General features: G+C 48.9%; 1 protein-coding gene across 2 annotated transcripts in view; it reads left to right on the forward strand.

Moving 5' to 3' along the window:
* STX1A (syntaxin 1A) overlaps positions 1–16,850 on the forward strand; it is a 105,488-nt gene that overhangs the window by 56,767 nt on the left and 31,871 nt on the right. For both annotated transcript variants that reach the window (XR_013941239.1, XM_080563339.1), the window contains exons 4-5: positions 9,828–9,902; positions 14,281–14,354. Coding sequence is in view for 1 of the 2 variants with exons in the window: in XM_080563339.1 (XP_080419465.1) it covers positions 9,828–9,902; positions 14,281–14,354 (149 nt within the window). In the remaining variant the exon portion in view is untranslated. The remainder of the gene's footprint in view (positions 1–9,827; positions 9,903–14,280; positions 14,355–16,850) is intronic.

Genomic DNA, 16,850 nt, shown 5'->3' on the forward strand with positions numbered 1-16,850 from the left:
TTGCATTCAAGATGACCTGTTCCATCACCTTTCCTGGCACCAAGGTCAGACTGACGGGCCTGTAGTTCCTTGGGTCACAGAATCACAGAATGGTTGAGTTGGAAGAGACCTCCAGAGATATCTAGTCCAACCCCCCTGCTCAAGCAGGGTCACCTAGAGCATGTTACACAGGATCGCATCCAGGCGGGTTTTGAATATCTCCAAAGTAGGAGACTCCACAACCTCTCTGGGTGGCCTGTTCCAGTGCTCTGTCACCTGAACCGTAAAAAAGTTCTTCCTCATATGGCAATGAAACCTCCTGTAGTTCAATTTATACCCATTACCAATGGTCCCATCACTGGTCACCACCAAGAAGAGTTTGGCGCCATCCTCTTTACATTATCCCGTCAGGTATTTATAGAGGTTGATAATATCCCCTCTCAATCTCCTCTTCTAAAGGCTAAACAGGCCCAGCTTACTTAGTCTTTCATCATAGGACAGATGCTTCAATCCCTTAATCATCTTCATGGCTCTGCACTAGACCCTCTCTAGATGTTGTATGTCCCTCTTGTACTGGGGAGCCCAGAACTGCACACAGTACTCCAGGTATGGCCTTGCCAGTGCTGAGTAGAGGGGGAGGATCACCACTCTCGACCTGCTGTCCACACTTCTCTTGATGCAGGCTGAGATCCCATTGGTCTTCTTGGCCGCAAGGGCACACTGCTGGCTCGTAGTTAACTTGTTGTCCACCGCGACCCCCAGGTCCCTCCCTGCAGAGCTGCTCTTAAGCAGGTCAGCCCCCAACCTGTACTGGTGCTTGGGGTTATTTCTCCCCAGGTGCAGGACCCGGCACTTGCAGGGTTGAACCTCATGAGGATGAACTTCATGAGGTTCCTTTCTGCCCACCCTCCAGCCTATCCAGGCCCCTCCGAATGGCCGCGCAGGCCTCTGGTGCGTCAGCCACTGTGACAAACTTTGTATCATCTGCAAACTTGCTGAGGGTGCACTCTGTCCCTTTATCTAGGTCATTGATGAATTAGTTGAATAGCACTGGACTGAGTACTTACCCCTGGGGGACACCACTAGCCACAGGCCTCCAACTACACTCAGCACCATTGAGCACAACCCTCTGAGCTCTGCCATCCAGACAATTCTTGATCCACCCCCACTGTCCACTCATGGATCCACTTCTGGAGCTTGCCCAGGAGGATGTTATGGAGACAGTATTGAAAGCCTTGCTGAAGTCAAGGCAGACAACATCCACGGCTCTCCTTTCATCCATCCAGCCAGTCATGTCATCGTAGAAGGCTATCAGGTTGGTTAAACACGACTTTCCCTTGATGAATCCGTGTTGACTGCTTCTGATCACCTTCTTTTCCTCCATGTGCTTAGAGATATCCTCAAGCATGAGCTGCTCCATCACCTTTCCAGGGATGGAGGTGAGGCTGACTGACCTGTGGTTTCCTGTGTATTCCTTTTTGAAGACTGGAGTAATGGTGGCTTTCTTCCAGTTCTCAGACACCTCTCCTGTTCTCCAAGACCTTTCGAAGATGATAGAGAGAGGCTTAGAAATAATGCTCTCCAGTTCCCTCAGCACCCTCAGGTGCATCCCGTTGGGGTCCGTAAATCTGTGGGCATCTGGATTGTCTAAACAACCCCTAACCCAATCCTCTTCAACCAGGGGAAAGTCTTCCTCTTTTCAGGTTTTCTCTTGTTTCTGGGCTCAGTAGTGCATGGGGGCTAGCCTTAGCAGTGAAGACTTGAGCAAAGAAGACATTCAGTAACTCCACCTTCTCTGTATCTGCTGTCACCAAGGCATCCGCCTCATTTAGCAGTGCACCCACATTTTCCATAGTCTTCCTTTTGTTGCTGATGTATTTGAAGAAGCCCTTCTTGTTATCCTTGATGTCTCTTGCTAAATTTAATTCTAATCAGGCCTTGGCCTTCCTCATTGCATCCCTGCATTCTCTGACAATCTGGCAATGTTTCTATATTCCACCCAAGTGGTCTGTCCCTCCTTCCACATCATGTACACTTGCTTCTTCTGTTTAAGTTTTCCCAAGAGCTCCTTGCCCACACACGCAGGTCTCCTGCCCGCCTTCTTCCCCCTTGACTTCTTTCTCATAGGGATGCTCTGATCCTGAGCTTGGAGGAAGTGGTGCTTGAATATTAGCTTGAACTCCCTTTCCCTGTAGGGCCCTGTCCCAGTGGATTCCTCCAGTTAGGTCCCTGAAGAGGTCAAAGTTAGCTCTCTTGAAATCCAGGGTTGCAGTCCTACTTTTTGCCCTGCTTCCTCTTTGCAGGATCTTGAATGCCACCATCTCATGATCACTTCAGCCGAGACTGCACTCATCCTTCACGTTTCCAACTAGACCATCTCTGTTAGTACCAGGTCCAACAGCACCCCTCTCCTTGTTGGCTCACCTACCACCTGCATCAAGAAGTTATCCGCAATGTTCTGCAGTAACCTCCTGGACTGTTTGTTCTGAGCTGTGTTGTCTCCCTGGCAAATATTGGGGTGGTTAAAATCCCCCCGAAGAACCAGGGCCTTCCAAAGTGAGGCATCTTGCAGCTGCCTGTAGAAGGCCTCATCCACTTCCTCTTCCTGATTTGGTGGCCCATAGTAAACACCCACCACAATGTCACCCCTGTTGGCCTGCCCTTTAATCCTCACCCACAGACTCTCGACTTGGGTCCTCCTTATGACCCTTCTTATAGAGGGGTGTCACTTATGGATGTCACTCAAATGTCCTTAAACAAAAAGAAAACTATCAGTGGTTCTAGTGCAGTATTAAATGAAAATGGTTGAATAATGCAGAAAGGATGGAAACGTAAGGGAAATACTTTTTTTTTGAATGTTTGAGATAACATGATATGTGATGATGATTAAATTCTTACGTTCTCACAGCAATTTGGATGGTTGCTAAACGTTAGGTACCAAAAATAGGCCCTGCTGGATCTAATCTACCTGCAATCATTGATTAGAAGGCTTTCAAAGAGTTGAGTAAGATGGTGCCGCTGCCATTAGTATTGATTTTCAATAAGTCTCTGAATACCTGATAGGCACTAGGAGCTCAGAAGGTGGCACAGCATTAATTTGTTTTAAAAAAAGATAAATGGAATGAGCTGGGTAATTATTGACTGATTAACCTGACATTGCTTCTGGGCAAAATAATGGACTATTTGAAGTGGAATTCGATCAACAGAGAATTAAAGGAGGATAATACAATTACTGCAGTTCAGCAAGGCATTTTAAAAATAGATCTGATCAGCTTCACATGGTACCTTTGCCTGCTGAGGATCAGGTCAGCTCTACTCTGAGTCCTTATCCCACCGCTGTCTACACTGTTTGAGGAAGGCTTGAAGGAGGCATCCACCCAGCTCGTAGACACGGAAGGAGCAGGTTGCTTATCCACCAGAGGAGTACTCCTGGAATGGCAAGTGCTAGCAGCGCTGGAGACCTCTGACAGACTCAGGTTTGTTGGATGGTTGCATTTGCAGACAGTGGGAGCAGCCATTCAGAGATGTTTGTTATCTTAAATCTTTCTGTCTTGATTCAGTGCCCCTGGAGGAGATGGCTTCTGCATGAGTCAGGATGAATTACTGCCTGTTGAATCCCCAGGATTGGCTGATGGCAAATGTCTGCCCTCCCCTGCACAGCACACACCAGACCAGTGCTTCTGTACAAAGCTGCTGCGGTTTCATCAGACTCATTATCTGCTTTAAGCCACATTTTGGGAGGGTCTCACCACTATGCAAATAGAATTATGATCTTCAGTTTGCATTGTGCTCTACTCTCTAAGCAGCAGGTCCTGTGGAGCCACAGACCGGAGTACCTGGCTTGTGATGTGAAAGGCTTGGGTTGCCAGAGGCAAGCTGTGGCTCCAGTTTGCTTTGCTGTTAGACATGAACTGTTCTGCTGTGTCTGTCCTGTTAGGTGGCTCCACAAGTGGGACAGACCTTGGGAGCCCTGGTGTTACATGGGTTGAATTCCAGCTCACACAAATGTCCAGACTGGGTTATGGCATTTGTACGGTTCCCCTTCACTTCTAGCTCTTCATCACTAGACAAAACCTGTTGCTTTTGTCTCTGAGTAATTGGAAAGAAAATCAAGTCCCACCACTTTCCCAAAAGGAGGAAATGCAGCAAGGCACTGAGCTGCACCATCTCTGTTTCCTCCACCTTTTGCACAAGTTAATCACAAAAAAATATGCTTTTTTTACAAGCAAAATTCAACCTCATAATTTGTGCTGCTGTATTATAAAAAAACAGCCAGAGTGATTGCTGATGAAACAAATAATGTGTAGCACATTCTGAGGTTAAAGAAGCATTGGGCACATGGCACCTGGGTCAGCTTTGGCCAGACTCTCACTTTGTCCTGAGATTTGACAAAAGCAGCAGGAGCAGCCAGAGGGTAGCCATACATGGGGACTCCCCAAGAGCTTTACGCAATGGGTTTCTGGGTGTGAGGCTGCGCGTGGTTGCAGATCACAAAGCCCAGGTATTGATGCAGAACTACCCAGCGTCCTGGTCCTGACAGTGAACCCATGGGGACACTTCCATGCTTGCCGTGGCTGCAGTTGAGTGTTTGCTTGGCTGAATGGGCAGCCTGTGAGGAGCAGGCTGAGTTTCCTGGGTGTGTGAAACAGGATTCATCAGCACTCATATTTTGAAAGGGTATTTTATTAGTGCAGTCCCACTGGTAAGTAGCTTTGAATTACCTAAAAATATCAGTTAAACAGCTCACCTGCTTCCTTCATTAGTGACTTAAAAAAAAAAAAAAGTCAAAGGCTACAATTTTAATCTGTTGCAGATTACGTCCAAACACTCTTGGACAGTACAGGCAAGGTGTTCAGGATAGCACGTTTAGTTCCAGGGGATCTTTAAGAGCTTTTTAAACCTTTGTGCCCATCATCGCTGTTCTGCTTCCATGTAAAAGCGTTGTGACATTTTGCACTGACACTGAATCCCAGCAGCACCTCTCCTTGATGCATCTCAAGCAGTATTTGTCCCTCCTGTAACACTGGAAGTTAAAAATCCTGGGGCTGTTGGTCCGTCATGATGGTAATGGACATCTATACTCTTGCTCATTGCTGGAGTGTCACTGCAGCTCATATCCTGGTTCTGCACCTCAGCAAGCAGCTGGAGCTCCTTTTATTGCTTCTGTGTGGAAGGACAGGCCCAGCTCTGCCCAGGGCTGCAGTTATGCAGCTGTCTCCTGCTCACTGTCTATTTTTGCATGTCTATGTTATGTGTCTAATTTTTACTTCTTGTTTTACTTAGCTTGAATAAATAAGTTGCAATATTAGACTTCGAACTCGGTTTCCAAGAAGGAACGTTGGCCTTTGAAAACTTAAGGACTGCATAGGGTTTGTTGGTATCCCTAATCTCTTTGGGCAAATGGGACTTTATCTAGAAAGTCCTGAGCTGTATACAAATGCAGGGCATTTACTTCTGAGTTACTTCCCACTTGGCATATCTGCCCTCTTGGTGCTTTCCCTGCCAAGCCAGCCTGACCGGCTGCCCACACTTAGTGCTGGGAGATGCTCCCGGTAGTGACTTGGAACATGCAGGAACTCAGGAGACCTTTCCTGGAGATGGGGAGTGCAGCCCAGATGCTGCTTGTGTCCTGTTCCCTTGCCATGCTGAATGCCACCATGTCTCAGGTCATGCTGGCTCTGCTGCACCCACTCCAGGGGCGGGTTCTTGCAGTGCGTGTTCAAGGCTGCTCTTTCTTCATGGGCTTGGCCCTTCCTATTGGGAGCGGGGCAGCCAGTACAAGAGGTTTGCTCATTCCACACAACTGCGTGAAGGCTTGTGGCTGAAACAGCCTTTCTAGCCAGTCTCCTAATGTTTTCATTTTTATTACTTTAAGGCCATAAAACACTATAGAAGAAGTTCCAACCAGCTCTGTAGGTCCCCAGGGAGGATTCCATCTTGCTTGTGGCTTGTCCAGAGACCAGGTCACTTGTGTGGGCTGCCAAGCCATCGCCAGGTCCTGTGCTTCATCTTTGTTTGCACTCTGCAGAACTATCCAATGTTTTGCAAATGTAAATGCCAAGATAAGCAGGCACACCAAGGATAACCTGCAAGAAATGAAGGAAGAGTTTTAAGACAAAGAGAGGTTAGTTTTTTTAAAAATGTCCTTGTGGGAACTGTGGTCAGGATTTTCTTTATTTTTTTATTGAAAGAGTTAAATCTTTACCAAAAAGATCCTTTTTTTTTTTTTTTCTGGCTTTGTTAGTTAACTGAGGTATGAGTTAGTTTAAAATTGTGCTTTTGTTGATTGCGTTGGTTGGTTGTCAGTAAAGAATTCCAGGTCACAAGAGGTGATGTTTCATTAATCCAAATAACAAGCAAGTGAGGAAGCTCAGATGCCTGAGAACCATACTGTGTGTATGAAGTCACTGTTGTGGTGATGCTCAGAAGCGCTGCAGGTTCCCAGCACAAAGGTGAGTGGGTTTCAGTCACCCGATTAACTTTGAAGGGAAGATCTGGTGCTGTGGTGCCCTTGCTGTGCCACTGCTGCTATTCAGATCACTTTTTCCCCCCTCCATTATCAATGAACTTCAGTGTCCAGTGCTTGGCTGTAGGCAGAAGTCCCCTGAAAGCATCCCCTGTGGGTGCCTCCTCTTGCCTCCCAGGGGGGACTAGGGACATGGCCCCATGCTGCTGGTGGCCATTGGACATTCCTCTTTCTGTGCTGTGCTCCAGGCCAGCAGGAGTTGGACTCGGTGATCTTTGTGGGTCCCTTCCAACTTGGGGTGTTCTGCTACTCCACCATTCAAGGAGCGGGACCTGGCCCTAGGGCAGCAGCTCTGACCTCTGGGATGTGTGCGGGGTGCAGGGAGCCCGGCCCTGCCATTGGGCAGCACACCTTGTCCCTTTGTGCTGTGCCTGCCGCTGCAGGATGGCCTTGGCCAGAGCAGTGGTGATGTTGTGGTAGTTCAGCATCCTGTTGCTGAATGTTACTCCCCATGAACAGTTCAATAGACTTGAGTGAGTCACTTAAACAGACGCCATCAATGTGAAAATAATTGTCTGGGAAGCCTGTGCCTGCCAGATTGCTAAGTAATCCTCACAAGTCTTGTGACTGGAAGCCATCCAGAAGGAGTGTTTTCTCTTTGCTGTTCTGTTGAAAATGTGTTGAGGAAAGGCAGCTTCAGCCTTGCCCACAAAAGTGCGCAACCCACTGTCCCGTGCCCCTCCACCTATCACCTGGCCCATCACCTGCCTGAGCTGCTGGTACTGTGGGTGCCCCTGCAAGCTGATGGCATTACTGTGGCACGTCCCTCACCCCAGATCAACAGGGGAAGGGGAAAGTACTTGGCAGTGAATTACATGAAATTGTTTCATAAGATCAAAGATGGATACAGGTGGGAAGCAACCCCTGGAGGTCCCTGGTCTCATGCACCCCAGCAGGGCCATTAGGTCAGGTTTCTCAGGCCTATGTCCAGCCATGTGATGAATTGCTCTAAGGATGGACATCCCATATCATCTCTGAGTCCAGACTGTGTTCACAATGACAATCTTTTCCAATCTCTTTGGAAATTCCCATGTCGCAGCATGTTCCATCGCTGCTTGTCCTGTTCCATTGCACCTCCAAGAAGAGTCTGGTTCCAGCTTCTATCCTCCCTCCTGCTGGGCAGTTGGAGATAGCAGTGGGATCCCCCTTCATGTTCCTGTTTCCAGGTGAACAAATCCAGCTCTCAACTGTCCTTGTGTTCAATGAGGCTGCTGTGTTGGTTTGTTTAGAAATACCTGGAGCCTGGGAGAAGGTATTTGCAGACATGCTCATTTCCTCATTTTCCCAACACTGCTGAAGCTTAGCTCTGAGTCAGAAAAGTGTACAAGCATCGATAGGATGTGACCTTCCCCCAGTACATTCCCAGCATCATGATTTTCTAATTATGCCTGTGACTGCCAGCTAGAAGCGTACAGCATCAGAGCCACCACAGTCATTGAAATCACTCAGTTAATGTGCCTAGACTCTATTAAAGAAATTTTTATTTAATTAAGTCTTGATCCCCTCAAAATCAAGAGGGAGTGGTAGGATAGCAGGATTTCTGAGAAATCATATCTGAATGGCAGGTAGTTTGTACTTTCTTTAGTATCTGCATCCTGAGACACTGTGATGTGCTGGTCTTGCAGCTGAATATTGGGGTCAGCTGGTCTCATGGTCAGGTCAGGGTTATGACCCTGTTGAGCCAGCTTAACTGCCACAAGCCTGTGGATGAGCACAGAGAGGGAATCACTGTGTCTACTCTGCACCTACGTGCTGGTCCCATGCTGAGGTGGGATGCTGTTGGAGTGCAGGAGGTTCTTGCCATGTGTCCTTTTTGCAGGTGTGTGGAGCAAACGTTTGTGCAGGTCGAGCACAGATGGGTACCTGTGTGCTGGGCACAGGAGGTGTGCGACCTGCTCCAGCTTTGCTGCGGTTCTTGCCTGGGTTTGGCAACTTCTGAAATACGGGACCATGAGTTGCACATCTCAGCTCCATCAAGGACACTGGTTTCTGGGAGAGGATCATGGTGGAGATCAAGGAGCTTTGTTCTGATCCAGGTTTGCCAAGCAGGGATGGTTGCTTGGAGATGCTGTGGCAATGCAGAGAAAAGTCCTACAAGACACAAGTGTCTAGAGACATCATAGTAATTGCACTGTTTTGATGATGAGTTCAGAGCATTACTGCCTGATTTCTGACATTTGCACATAAGAGAGAGGATAGATAGTCCTGTGCCAAACCTCTTCAGTTAGTCAGGGCTTTCTCAGCTGATTTACTGCTCTCAAGCGTGTCATACGCTTTAGTTTCCTTCTCCTTGTACCCAAGTCAATATTCCTGACAGCCCAGGAGAGTCACTGCTGTAAAAGCCTTTGCAGTCTTGGAGAGAAGGACCTGGAGATACACAGGGACTCAATGATGGGCTCCCATCACTTGATAGGGCTGTTCTCCCAGTGGGAGCCTGAAGCCGCATGCACAGTGCTTTGGCCTGGTCGCACAGGAGGATGTGGGTATGTAGGGATGTAAATGAGTACAGAGAGAAAGGACTTGCTTGCACTTGTTTCCATTTGCGTCTGCTGTGTCCCTGCACACTGAAATATGAGAATTGTTTTACAGTCCTGCTGCTGTTGTGCTCCCCAGAGCCATTTCTGAGACACAGGCTGTGGGACTGGGAGTGTTTCCCAGCACTGTGCCACTGCAGCCCACAGATTTTTGCCAAAAGCAGTGAATTCAGGCTGGGGAGTGAATATGCACAAACTGGCTATTATTAAGACAGTGTCAATGATAGCTGCTGGCTGCAGGGCAGAAGAGAGCCTAGGCATGGCCAAGCTAAATCCCTATTGCTGAGCAAAAGGAAAGTGAGCACAGGAGCACCAGACTTTCCCTGAGGAAGACATAACCATTTATAATGGCCTGGGGAGGGCTTGCCAGCGTGGCAGAGCCCTAGGGAAATTGTCTCACACTGTGGCACTTGGTGTGCAGAAGGGCATTGGTGTGCAGCCAAGGTTTTCTTTTCACTGCAGGAACCAGCACTGTCACTTGTGTCTCTCTTCCATTTCACTTTCTGCACAGCCCTGAGCATGTGGGAGTTTAGCTTGGTGTGCAGGCAGGAGTCCTGCAGTACGGCTCCTCTGTCCCCTGGTTTGCCTGACCAGCAGCTGGGTTATGGCCAGGCTCAGGACTTGGGAGGAGAATCTGTCTGGGTCCATGGAGTGGAGGTGCTCCACCAACTCCGTCAGCCAGGAAGGGGCAGTGCTGTCAGCTCCGGGCCCCATATACTATGGGGCTGGGGAACAGATTTTAGCAGTGTCTACAACACACCCATGTTTGCTCTTTTCTTTCTCCTCAGAAACAAAGGAAGAGCTGGAAGAGCTGATGTCTGACATAAAAAAGACAGCGAACAAAGTGCGCTCCAAGCTAAAGAGTGAGTATTTGCCTGTGATGCTGCTACGGGGCACCAGGTAAGGGGGTATGCCCGCTGCACTCCTGCCTTACAGCCTCTGGGCTGGCAGGTTCAGCACAGGGAGGGGGTACCATTGCTGCCCTCCTGTGCTCAGGATGCTTCCCGGCCTCCTGCTCTGTGTCCCCAGGGCCAGCACTGCCTACTCATCCCTCTTGTGCTGTAACATTCACTCCTCTCAGCTCTCTTAACCACACACAAACTCATCCTGACAGCAAGCGTAACCCCAAACCCCAGTGGGCACATGCTGCTCTTCTCTCCCCATAGGTCCAATCTCACCTGGAACATCTGATTTACCCTCCATTTTCTCCATTTACCAAGAAATTACTTTTGCTGGGGAGTGACCACATTCAGAATGAGCTGTGTGCTGAGTGTGGAAACAATATAGTTTTTGGGGATGTGCCATGACCAGAAATGCCTGTTGGCTTGGCTCAGCTTACCATGGGGCCTTGGCTGTCATCTCAAGCCTGTGCCAGCAGCAGCTGGTGTTTGTTGCAGGCCAAGGAAATTTTGGGGTGTTTTTCTCTAGGTAGGAAAGGGCAGGTTACAAACAGAGCCCTGCTGCAGCCCAGTCCTATCTGTGTGTGCTCAGGCAACCTGGGGAAGGGACAGCCAGAGGTGGCTTCTGCCTTTGCTTTGTGGGGATCACGTGGGAATGTGCATCACCTTCCCTTCTCTAGCATCCTCTAGCTACTTCTGTTTGCCTTTTATGAAGTCACGCTATTGAGTCTCTGTCCCAGGACATGAGCACCCAGCAGCCTTATGCACAAGTCCCTGCTGCGGAGTCTCGGGCCAGCCCATGCCAGTATTGGCAGGCAGGCCATTGGGCTCGCCTGGTGAGCCTGGGCTCCAAGCACACCTGTGGCAAGGCCAAAGGGGTTGGGTTGCCAGGGCTGGTCTCGTCATCCCTTGCTTTTCCATCTGCAGTGCAGACTGCCTCACCAGTGGCAGCAGGACAGCTCTGTGCTGAGCAGTGGGGCCTCCTGCTATCCCAGCTGTGCTGCCATAGGGTCCCGATGCAGAGGCTCTGTGGGGCTGGTGGTGGGCGAGAAAGAAGCTGTGGGCCTGGGGAAGGTTGTCCCGTCTCATCAGCATGCTCCATTGTCTTGGTGTGTCTTCTGCCATGGGTGGCCTGGGGACAGAGCGCGGTGTGACTCACAGTTTCTGCAGTCAGAAGAATCAATCTCTTTGACAAGCAAAGAGAGGACGATGTGTCTGTCAACCCGCAGATGTCTGTGGTTGCACTGGAGCACTTGGCTGAGCCCATTTTGCTGAAGGAGCCTGAGTACCCAAGGTCAGACCCCAGGGGTGGTGGCATCTTGGGGCAGGAGGCAGGTTGCACTGGCAGGGCTCGGATTTGTTGGCACTGGTCTTGGGACCATGTGGGATTTGGAAGAGCTCATTGCAGGAGACTGGCTGTACCTGAAGGGCTGGGCAAGGAGCTGGTGCTTCCCCTGCACCAACAGCATTCTTCTTGATCCTGAGGTTTCATGGGAGCCCTGCAGTCATGGAGGACTTGGATGTGGCTGGAGCTATTTGTCAGATTTGTCTCCACTAGTGTGACTGTGGCCTGTCTGGATGCCAGAAGGAGCACTTACACCTCTGTTATTCCCTTGCTCCCTCTGTCCTCCTGAGAAGTGATCTCACCTAGACCCAGGATGGAAACTGAGGTACCAGCTTATGTGTTTTGCAGACCAGGGGATCCCTTCCAAAGAAGCAGGGCCCCTCTGGGTGGGGAGCCTCACAGTACTGAGATCTCTGGAGCCTAGGTGGGGACAGGGTGTAGTATGTCCTGCTGCAGTGATGCCTGCAAGCCCGCATCCAGAGTACCCAAGGAGCTCTCCCTGTGCAAAGTGACAGAACAGAGTTTCTTCAGGGGGGACTCTGGGAGGCGCCCCACTGCTGTCCCCTCCAAACAAAGCAGTGGCACCAGCTGCTGCTGCTGCTGTGGTTACTTCAGATTTCACAGCAGTCACTGGAAGAAGAGCCGAGCACTAATGGTTTCTTATGGGGACATACAACATACTCTATAAATCACAGGTTTTTATGCTATTACACCAAAAAAAATCCTTTTCCATACATGTTTTGTTTTGTTTTGTTTTTAAGAGGCTTTGAGAGCCTGAAGAATTGCAGAACAGGCTCTGATTCCTGTTTCCTTCTTCCAGAAAAGACTCACCAGTATTGTATTTACCTGGAGAAGCAGACTGTTAGTCCTTGCGCCTTGTCCCAAATCACCTCATGGCAAGCATGGTCAATGAAAGAAAACAGTCAGGAATGATCAAAAACACCATCTGCTGACAATGGATTGACTTCTTTAGGAGAGATATTGCTCATGCAGTGGCTAATTCTAATTACCAGCTTCTTAGGAAAATGTGATTTTATTAATTATTATAAATGTACAATGTTTGCCAATACTGTTCCTTGGCAACAGGGAATGATTTATGACAAATGCTGAGGAAGACCAATTGCTGATGAAACGTGCTGTGCAGGCAGCATCCAGTCACTCTCCCAGGCAGGGGTATGCATGTGAGAAGTGCCACGGCTGCCTGGTTGTGTGGGATGGAACCTTTCAAGATACCCCAGATACAGACGCTTGTTCCAGAAGAGAATAGGAGGAAATGCAGAATTTGTGCTGATATTCTCTAGCACTTCCCTGGAGCACACTGTGCTGTATGACTCCCTCTGCAAGCACCACGATATGTTCCCTAGGCCCTCTCTTCCTTAGAAGCTTCAGTGCTGCTGCTGTCTGCAGAGTGGTGCTGCGGGGCCACCTGCACTGACCAGCACATGGCAAGCACAGAAACGCCCACATTGCTGGTGGTGTCCCTGATGCACTGGCTGGCCCTGGGGAGCCCCTGCTGCAGGAGGGACCTGTCCTGTGCCGGGCTTGCGGGTTGTGCTGCAGCATGGAACGTGCCAGGGCCAGGCTTGGAGAGCTGTGGGATGTCTACATCAGGAATGGGGCATTTCAGCCTAATTCGGGGAGTGCCACCAGCTCATGCTGGTCTACCGGGAGGTGTGTAGCTCTGTACACTGTGCCAGCCTGCTGGTGGGAGCTTTCTTCCAGCCTTTTTAACTCCCTGTAAAGATTGTAACATAGGAGCTATTGAATTAGCATGTTCTGGGCTGACCATGAGGGGATTTGCACTGCCTTGCTCTGTGGCAGACCTCCTACTGTGCAACACCATTCCCTCTCCCTGCCTGGGCCCCAGTGGGACACTGAGTTGGGCAGCGCTCCTCTGTGCTGTTATTTGTGGTCTTCGGGTAAGTGAAAAATTAATCTCAGTTAGTTGTACTATGGCATAATTAAAAGGACAAATCTCTGCTTTGCTGAAGGGGAATGTTCAGCAAGATGAGGCCTGCTCTCCAGCCTGGGCATTGTGGTCTCTCCTGTGCAGGGCTGACCTGCTGTTTATAGGGCCCCTGGAGAAGTCTTGAGCTTTGGTATTTGCCACAGAGACATTTTAACTCTGTATTTCCTCATCCTGCATAGCAGGGGAGAAGAGCACTGTGTTCCATTTTGTTTGAATACCAGAAAGTACAGAGATCAGAGCTGAGCATCACATCAGTTTTGCCGAAAACCTTGCTTACCAGCCTGGGAGTGACTAATGCTTTTGACAGCACTGAGTCGGTCCTGTGGCCAGGCACAGCTGTAATGCAGGTAAAGGACAGTGCCTGCCAGAGAGATGAGTGCCTTCATCTTCTGAGTCTTCATTAACACTTCCTGGCATGCCTTCTCTGATCTGCAGGTTGGGCTGCATGACCTCCTGAAGTCCATTTAAGGCTGAATTATTCTATAATTCTGAATAATTCCCCTTCTGCTCCCCTCAAAGTCAAGAAATAGCCTAGAAGTAGCTTAGGAGACCTTGCAATAAAGCAGCCTTCTGGTACCTAAAGGAGGCCTATACAAAAGCTGGGGAGGGACACTGTCTGGCATGCCTGACCAAATGTGCGGGTGAAGCTGCAGGAGCTGGTGGTGAAGAGGACTCATGTTGGTCAGAGCGCCTGTGACACTTGTATGCCCAGGTGCCTGGGCACAGTCCTGCACCCCGCCTAAGCCCCTGCCACTCCTATGGAGACAGAGTCATTGATTCCTCCTGCCTGAATGGATAATTGCTGAAAACGGAGGGAGCAGGTTAGAACTGGAATGTGTGCATTGCATTAATGAAATGATGCTGTGCTGCCCAGCTAAACCAACAGGCTGGAGTCAGAAACTGGGGATTGCTCGGTGCCAAATGCTCCCCAGTTCACAAGCTTCCATCTTTTAAAATCACTTTGCCATACAATCTCTTTTTCTTCTCTAAACAGCGTAAAATAATCCATATCTTTCTTCCCTAATCAGGTATTGAGCAGAGCATTGAACAAGAAGAAGGACTGAACAGGTCATCTGCTGACCTGAGGATAAGGAAAACTCAGGTGAGTTTCTGCCCTGGTGTCACTGGAGAGGGCTTTCCCTTAGTCTAAAAAGATGGGTTATCTGCCAGAGTGCAAGCCTGCAGCCTGTTGGAAATGTTCTTCCCTGCTGGGGCTGTGGTTGCTGCTCCACCTCTGTGTGGCCTTGCAGTCTGTGAAATGTTAGACTTGAAGGGCTGATGCAATTTTCCCTCTTGTTCCAGTGAAACCACCAATAATGTGCACCTTCTTTCAGTGGGCTTTTAAGATTAATAGGGTTATCCACGGATGTAGGGGCAGAGACTTGGTTTATTGCCAAAGCTTTTCCAGGGGAGTGACACAAAGTTGTTCCATAAGAACTGACCATGTTGCATGAGATTAACATGCTGAATTGAGTTTTGTTAATGAGACTGAGGCATGAAGGGGTGCACCTCCCTTTCCTCCACCCAAGTAGGTCCTGAGGCTGCTTTATGCTCAGTTTTGATGAGGGGTCATGCTTCTCTTGCTTCTTGTCTGCAGCCAAGGGAGATGGGTAATGTTGGCTTTACAAGAGATGGGGGTTGAGGGGCACAGGGCTCTGTAGGTCCAACAACATGCACTAGAAACTGGGAGTCACTGACCCTTCTCTGAGCTGCAGGTTGGGCTGCATGACCTCCTGAAGTCTGTTTAAGGCTGAATTATTCTATAATTATGAATAGTTCCCCTTCTGCTCCCCTCAAAGTCAAGAAATAGCCTAGAAGTAGCTTGGGAGACCTTGCTATAAAGAAGCCTTCTGGTACCTAAAGGAGGCCTATATGAAAGCTGGGGAGGGACTATCAGGGAGTGTAAGTGATAGGGGAAGGTGTAATGGCTTTAAACTAAGAGATGGTAGATTTTGATTAGGCATTAGGAAGAAATTCTTCACTGTGGGGGTGGTGAGGCACTGGCACAGGTTGCCCAGAGAAGCTGTGGATGCCCCATCCCTGGAGGTGTTCAAGGACAGGTTGTATTGGGCTTTGAGCAACCTGGTCTGGTGGGAGGTGTCCCTGCCCATGACAGGAGAGTTGGAATTAGATGATCCTTAAGGTCCCTTCCAACCCAAACCATTTTGTGATTCTACGAAATGTTTAATCAAAGATATGTTGGAGTGCCTCGTAGAGAGGCTTTTCTCTCACAAACAGCTGATTACAGAAGTGCTGAGGGAAAGGACGTAGTGCTGAACTGGGGGCAGGGGAGATGAGCAAGCATCACACCCCACTTGGACATCCTGCGGCATTTTCACAGGTCTCAACACAGAAGCATTTGACCACTGATGACCTGAGGTCTCATAAGACAGGGTTATCGTTGGTGTCCAGCTGCTTTTGAAGCCAGGGCTTTGGTTCCTAAATAACATGTACCATTAGAAAATGGGACATACTTTTACAGATTTTATGTGGAAGTTGAAGTTATGCAATTGTGCACTGTCTTGGATGTCCCATTATTGCAGAGTACATTGGGATGGAGGCAGGAGAGACCAAAGCCACGGCTCCAGTGGCTTTGTTGGATCAGCCAGTGGTGCAGATTTATCTGGATCAGGCATAGGTATGTGTTGGCATTTTGGCCCCAGCACATCTGCCAGCCTTATAGTGCTGACCAGAGCTGCTATGCTCTGTCTGTGGCATGCGCGGGAGTGTAGGTGGTTCCTGGCACTGCACCTACTAGCACATTGTTAACTCCAGGTCTGTACATTATGTCTGTACATTGTTGGCTACGTCTTGTGTTCTAAAAGTTGGACTAGTTTAACTTGATGAAATGGCACTAGACAAAGACAAGATAAATTATCTCCAGAAAAAGTGTACAAAGCAAAAAAGTATTTCATTTACAGATGGTGTAACTTGGCCATACTACTCAGTAATGGGCTGAAAATGTGGGCTAATTTGCGTGGGGAAGTGATTTCAAAAGAACATGATCTTTTATAACTTTGGATCCTCCATCTCCCAGAAGGAAAGTTAGAGACTTGATTACATGAATCATTTAATGAGAGCTTCTCCCGTCATTCACATATTGTCCTCTGTGGAGCAGCTCCCTGCTGCACAAATCTTAACTAGAGATGGACAAGCAAATAGAACCCTAATGCTTCGAGAGGAAAAAAAAAAACTTGTGCCTGCCAGTAAATCATCCCTAACCTCATTTCTTCCTGATAAACATGTGAAAGTTTTCAAAGGTGACATGAGAAGAAATATTTTGGTGACGTGCTCGCTAATCTAAAAGAGCTAAGCCTCTTTTTCTGAGCTGTTCCTGCAGGTCCTGCTGTTGGGGGGTGGATTTCTCCATTTCTAGCTAAGGGGAGGCACTGAGCCCTTGAAGGCTGAGACTCCCATACCAGATCTCGGAGAGTTCACGCCAAATAGATGTTGACAGCACTGGGCTGCTTTCATTCAGCCTAGCCAACCTTGTGACAAGGGGTGGTGTGTGCAGTTCTGGATGCTTTTGACTTCAGTTGCTCCTCAGGCCTGCAAGGGCAATGATTCCCATTAGCCTGTGGGGAGGGTCCCCCTCTAG

The sequence above is a fragment of the Anser brachyrhynchus genome (assembly GCF_964034855.1).
Source record: "Anser brachyrhynchus genome assembly, chromosome: 20".
In the NCBI taxonomy this organism is placed as follows: Eukaryota; Metazoa; Chordata; class Aves; order Anseriformes; family Anatidae; genus Anser; species Anser brachyrhynchus.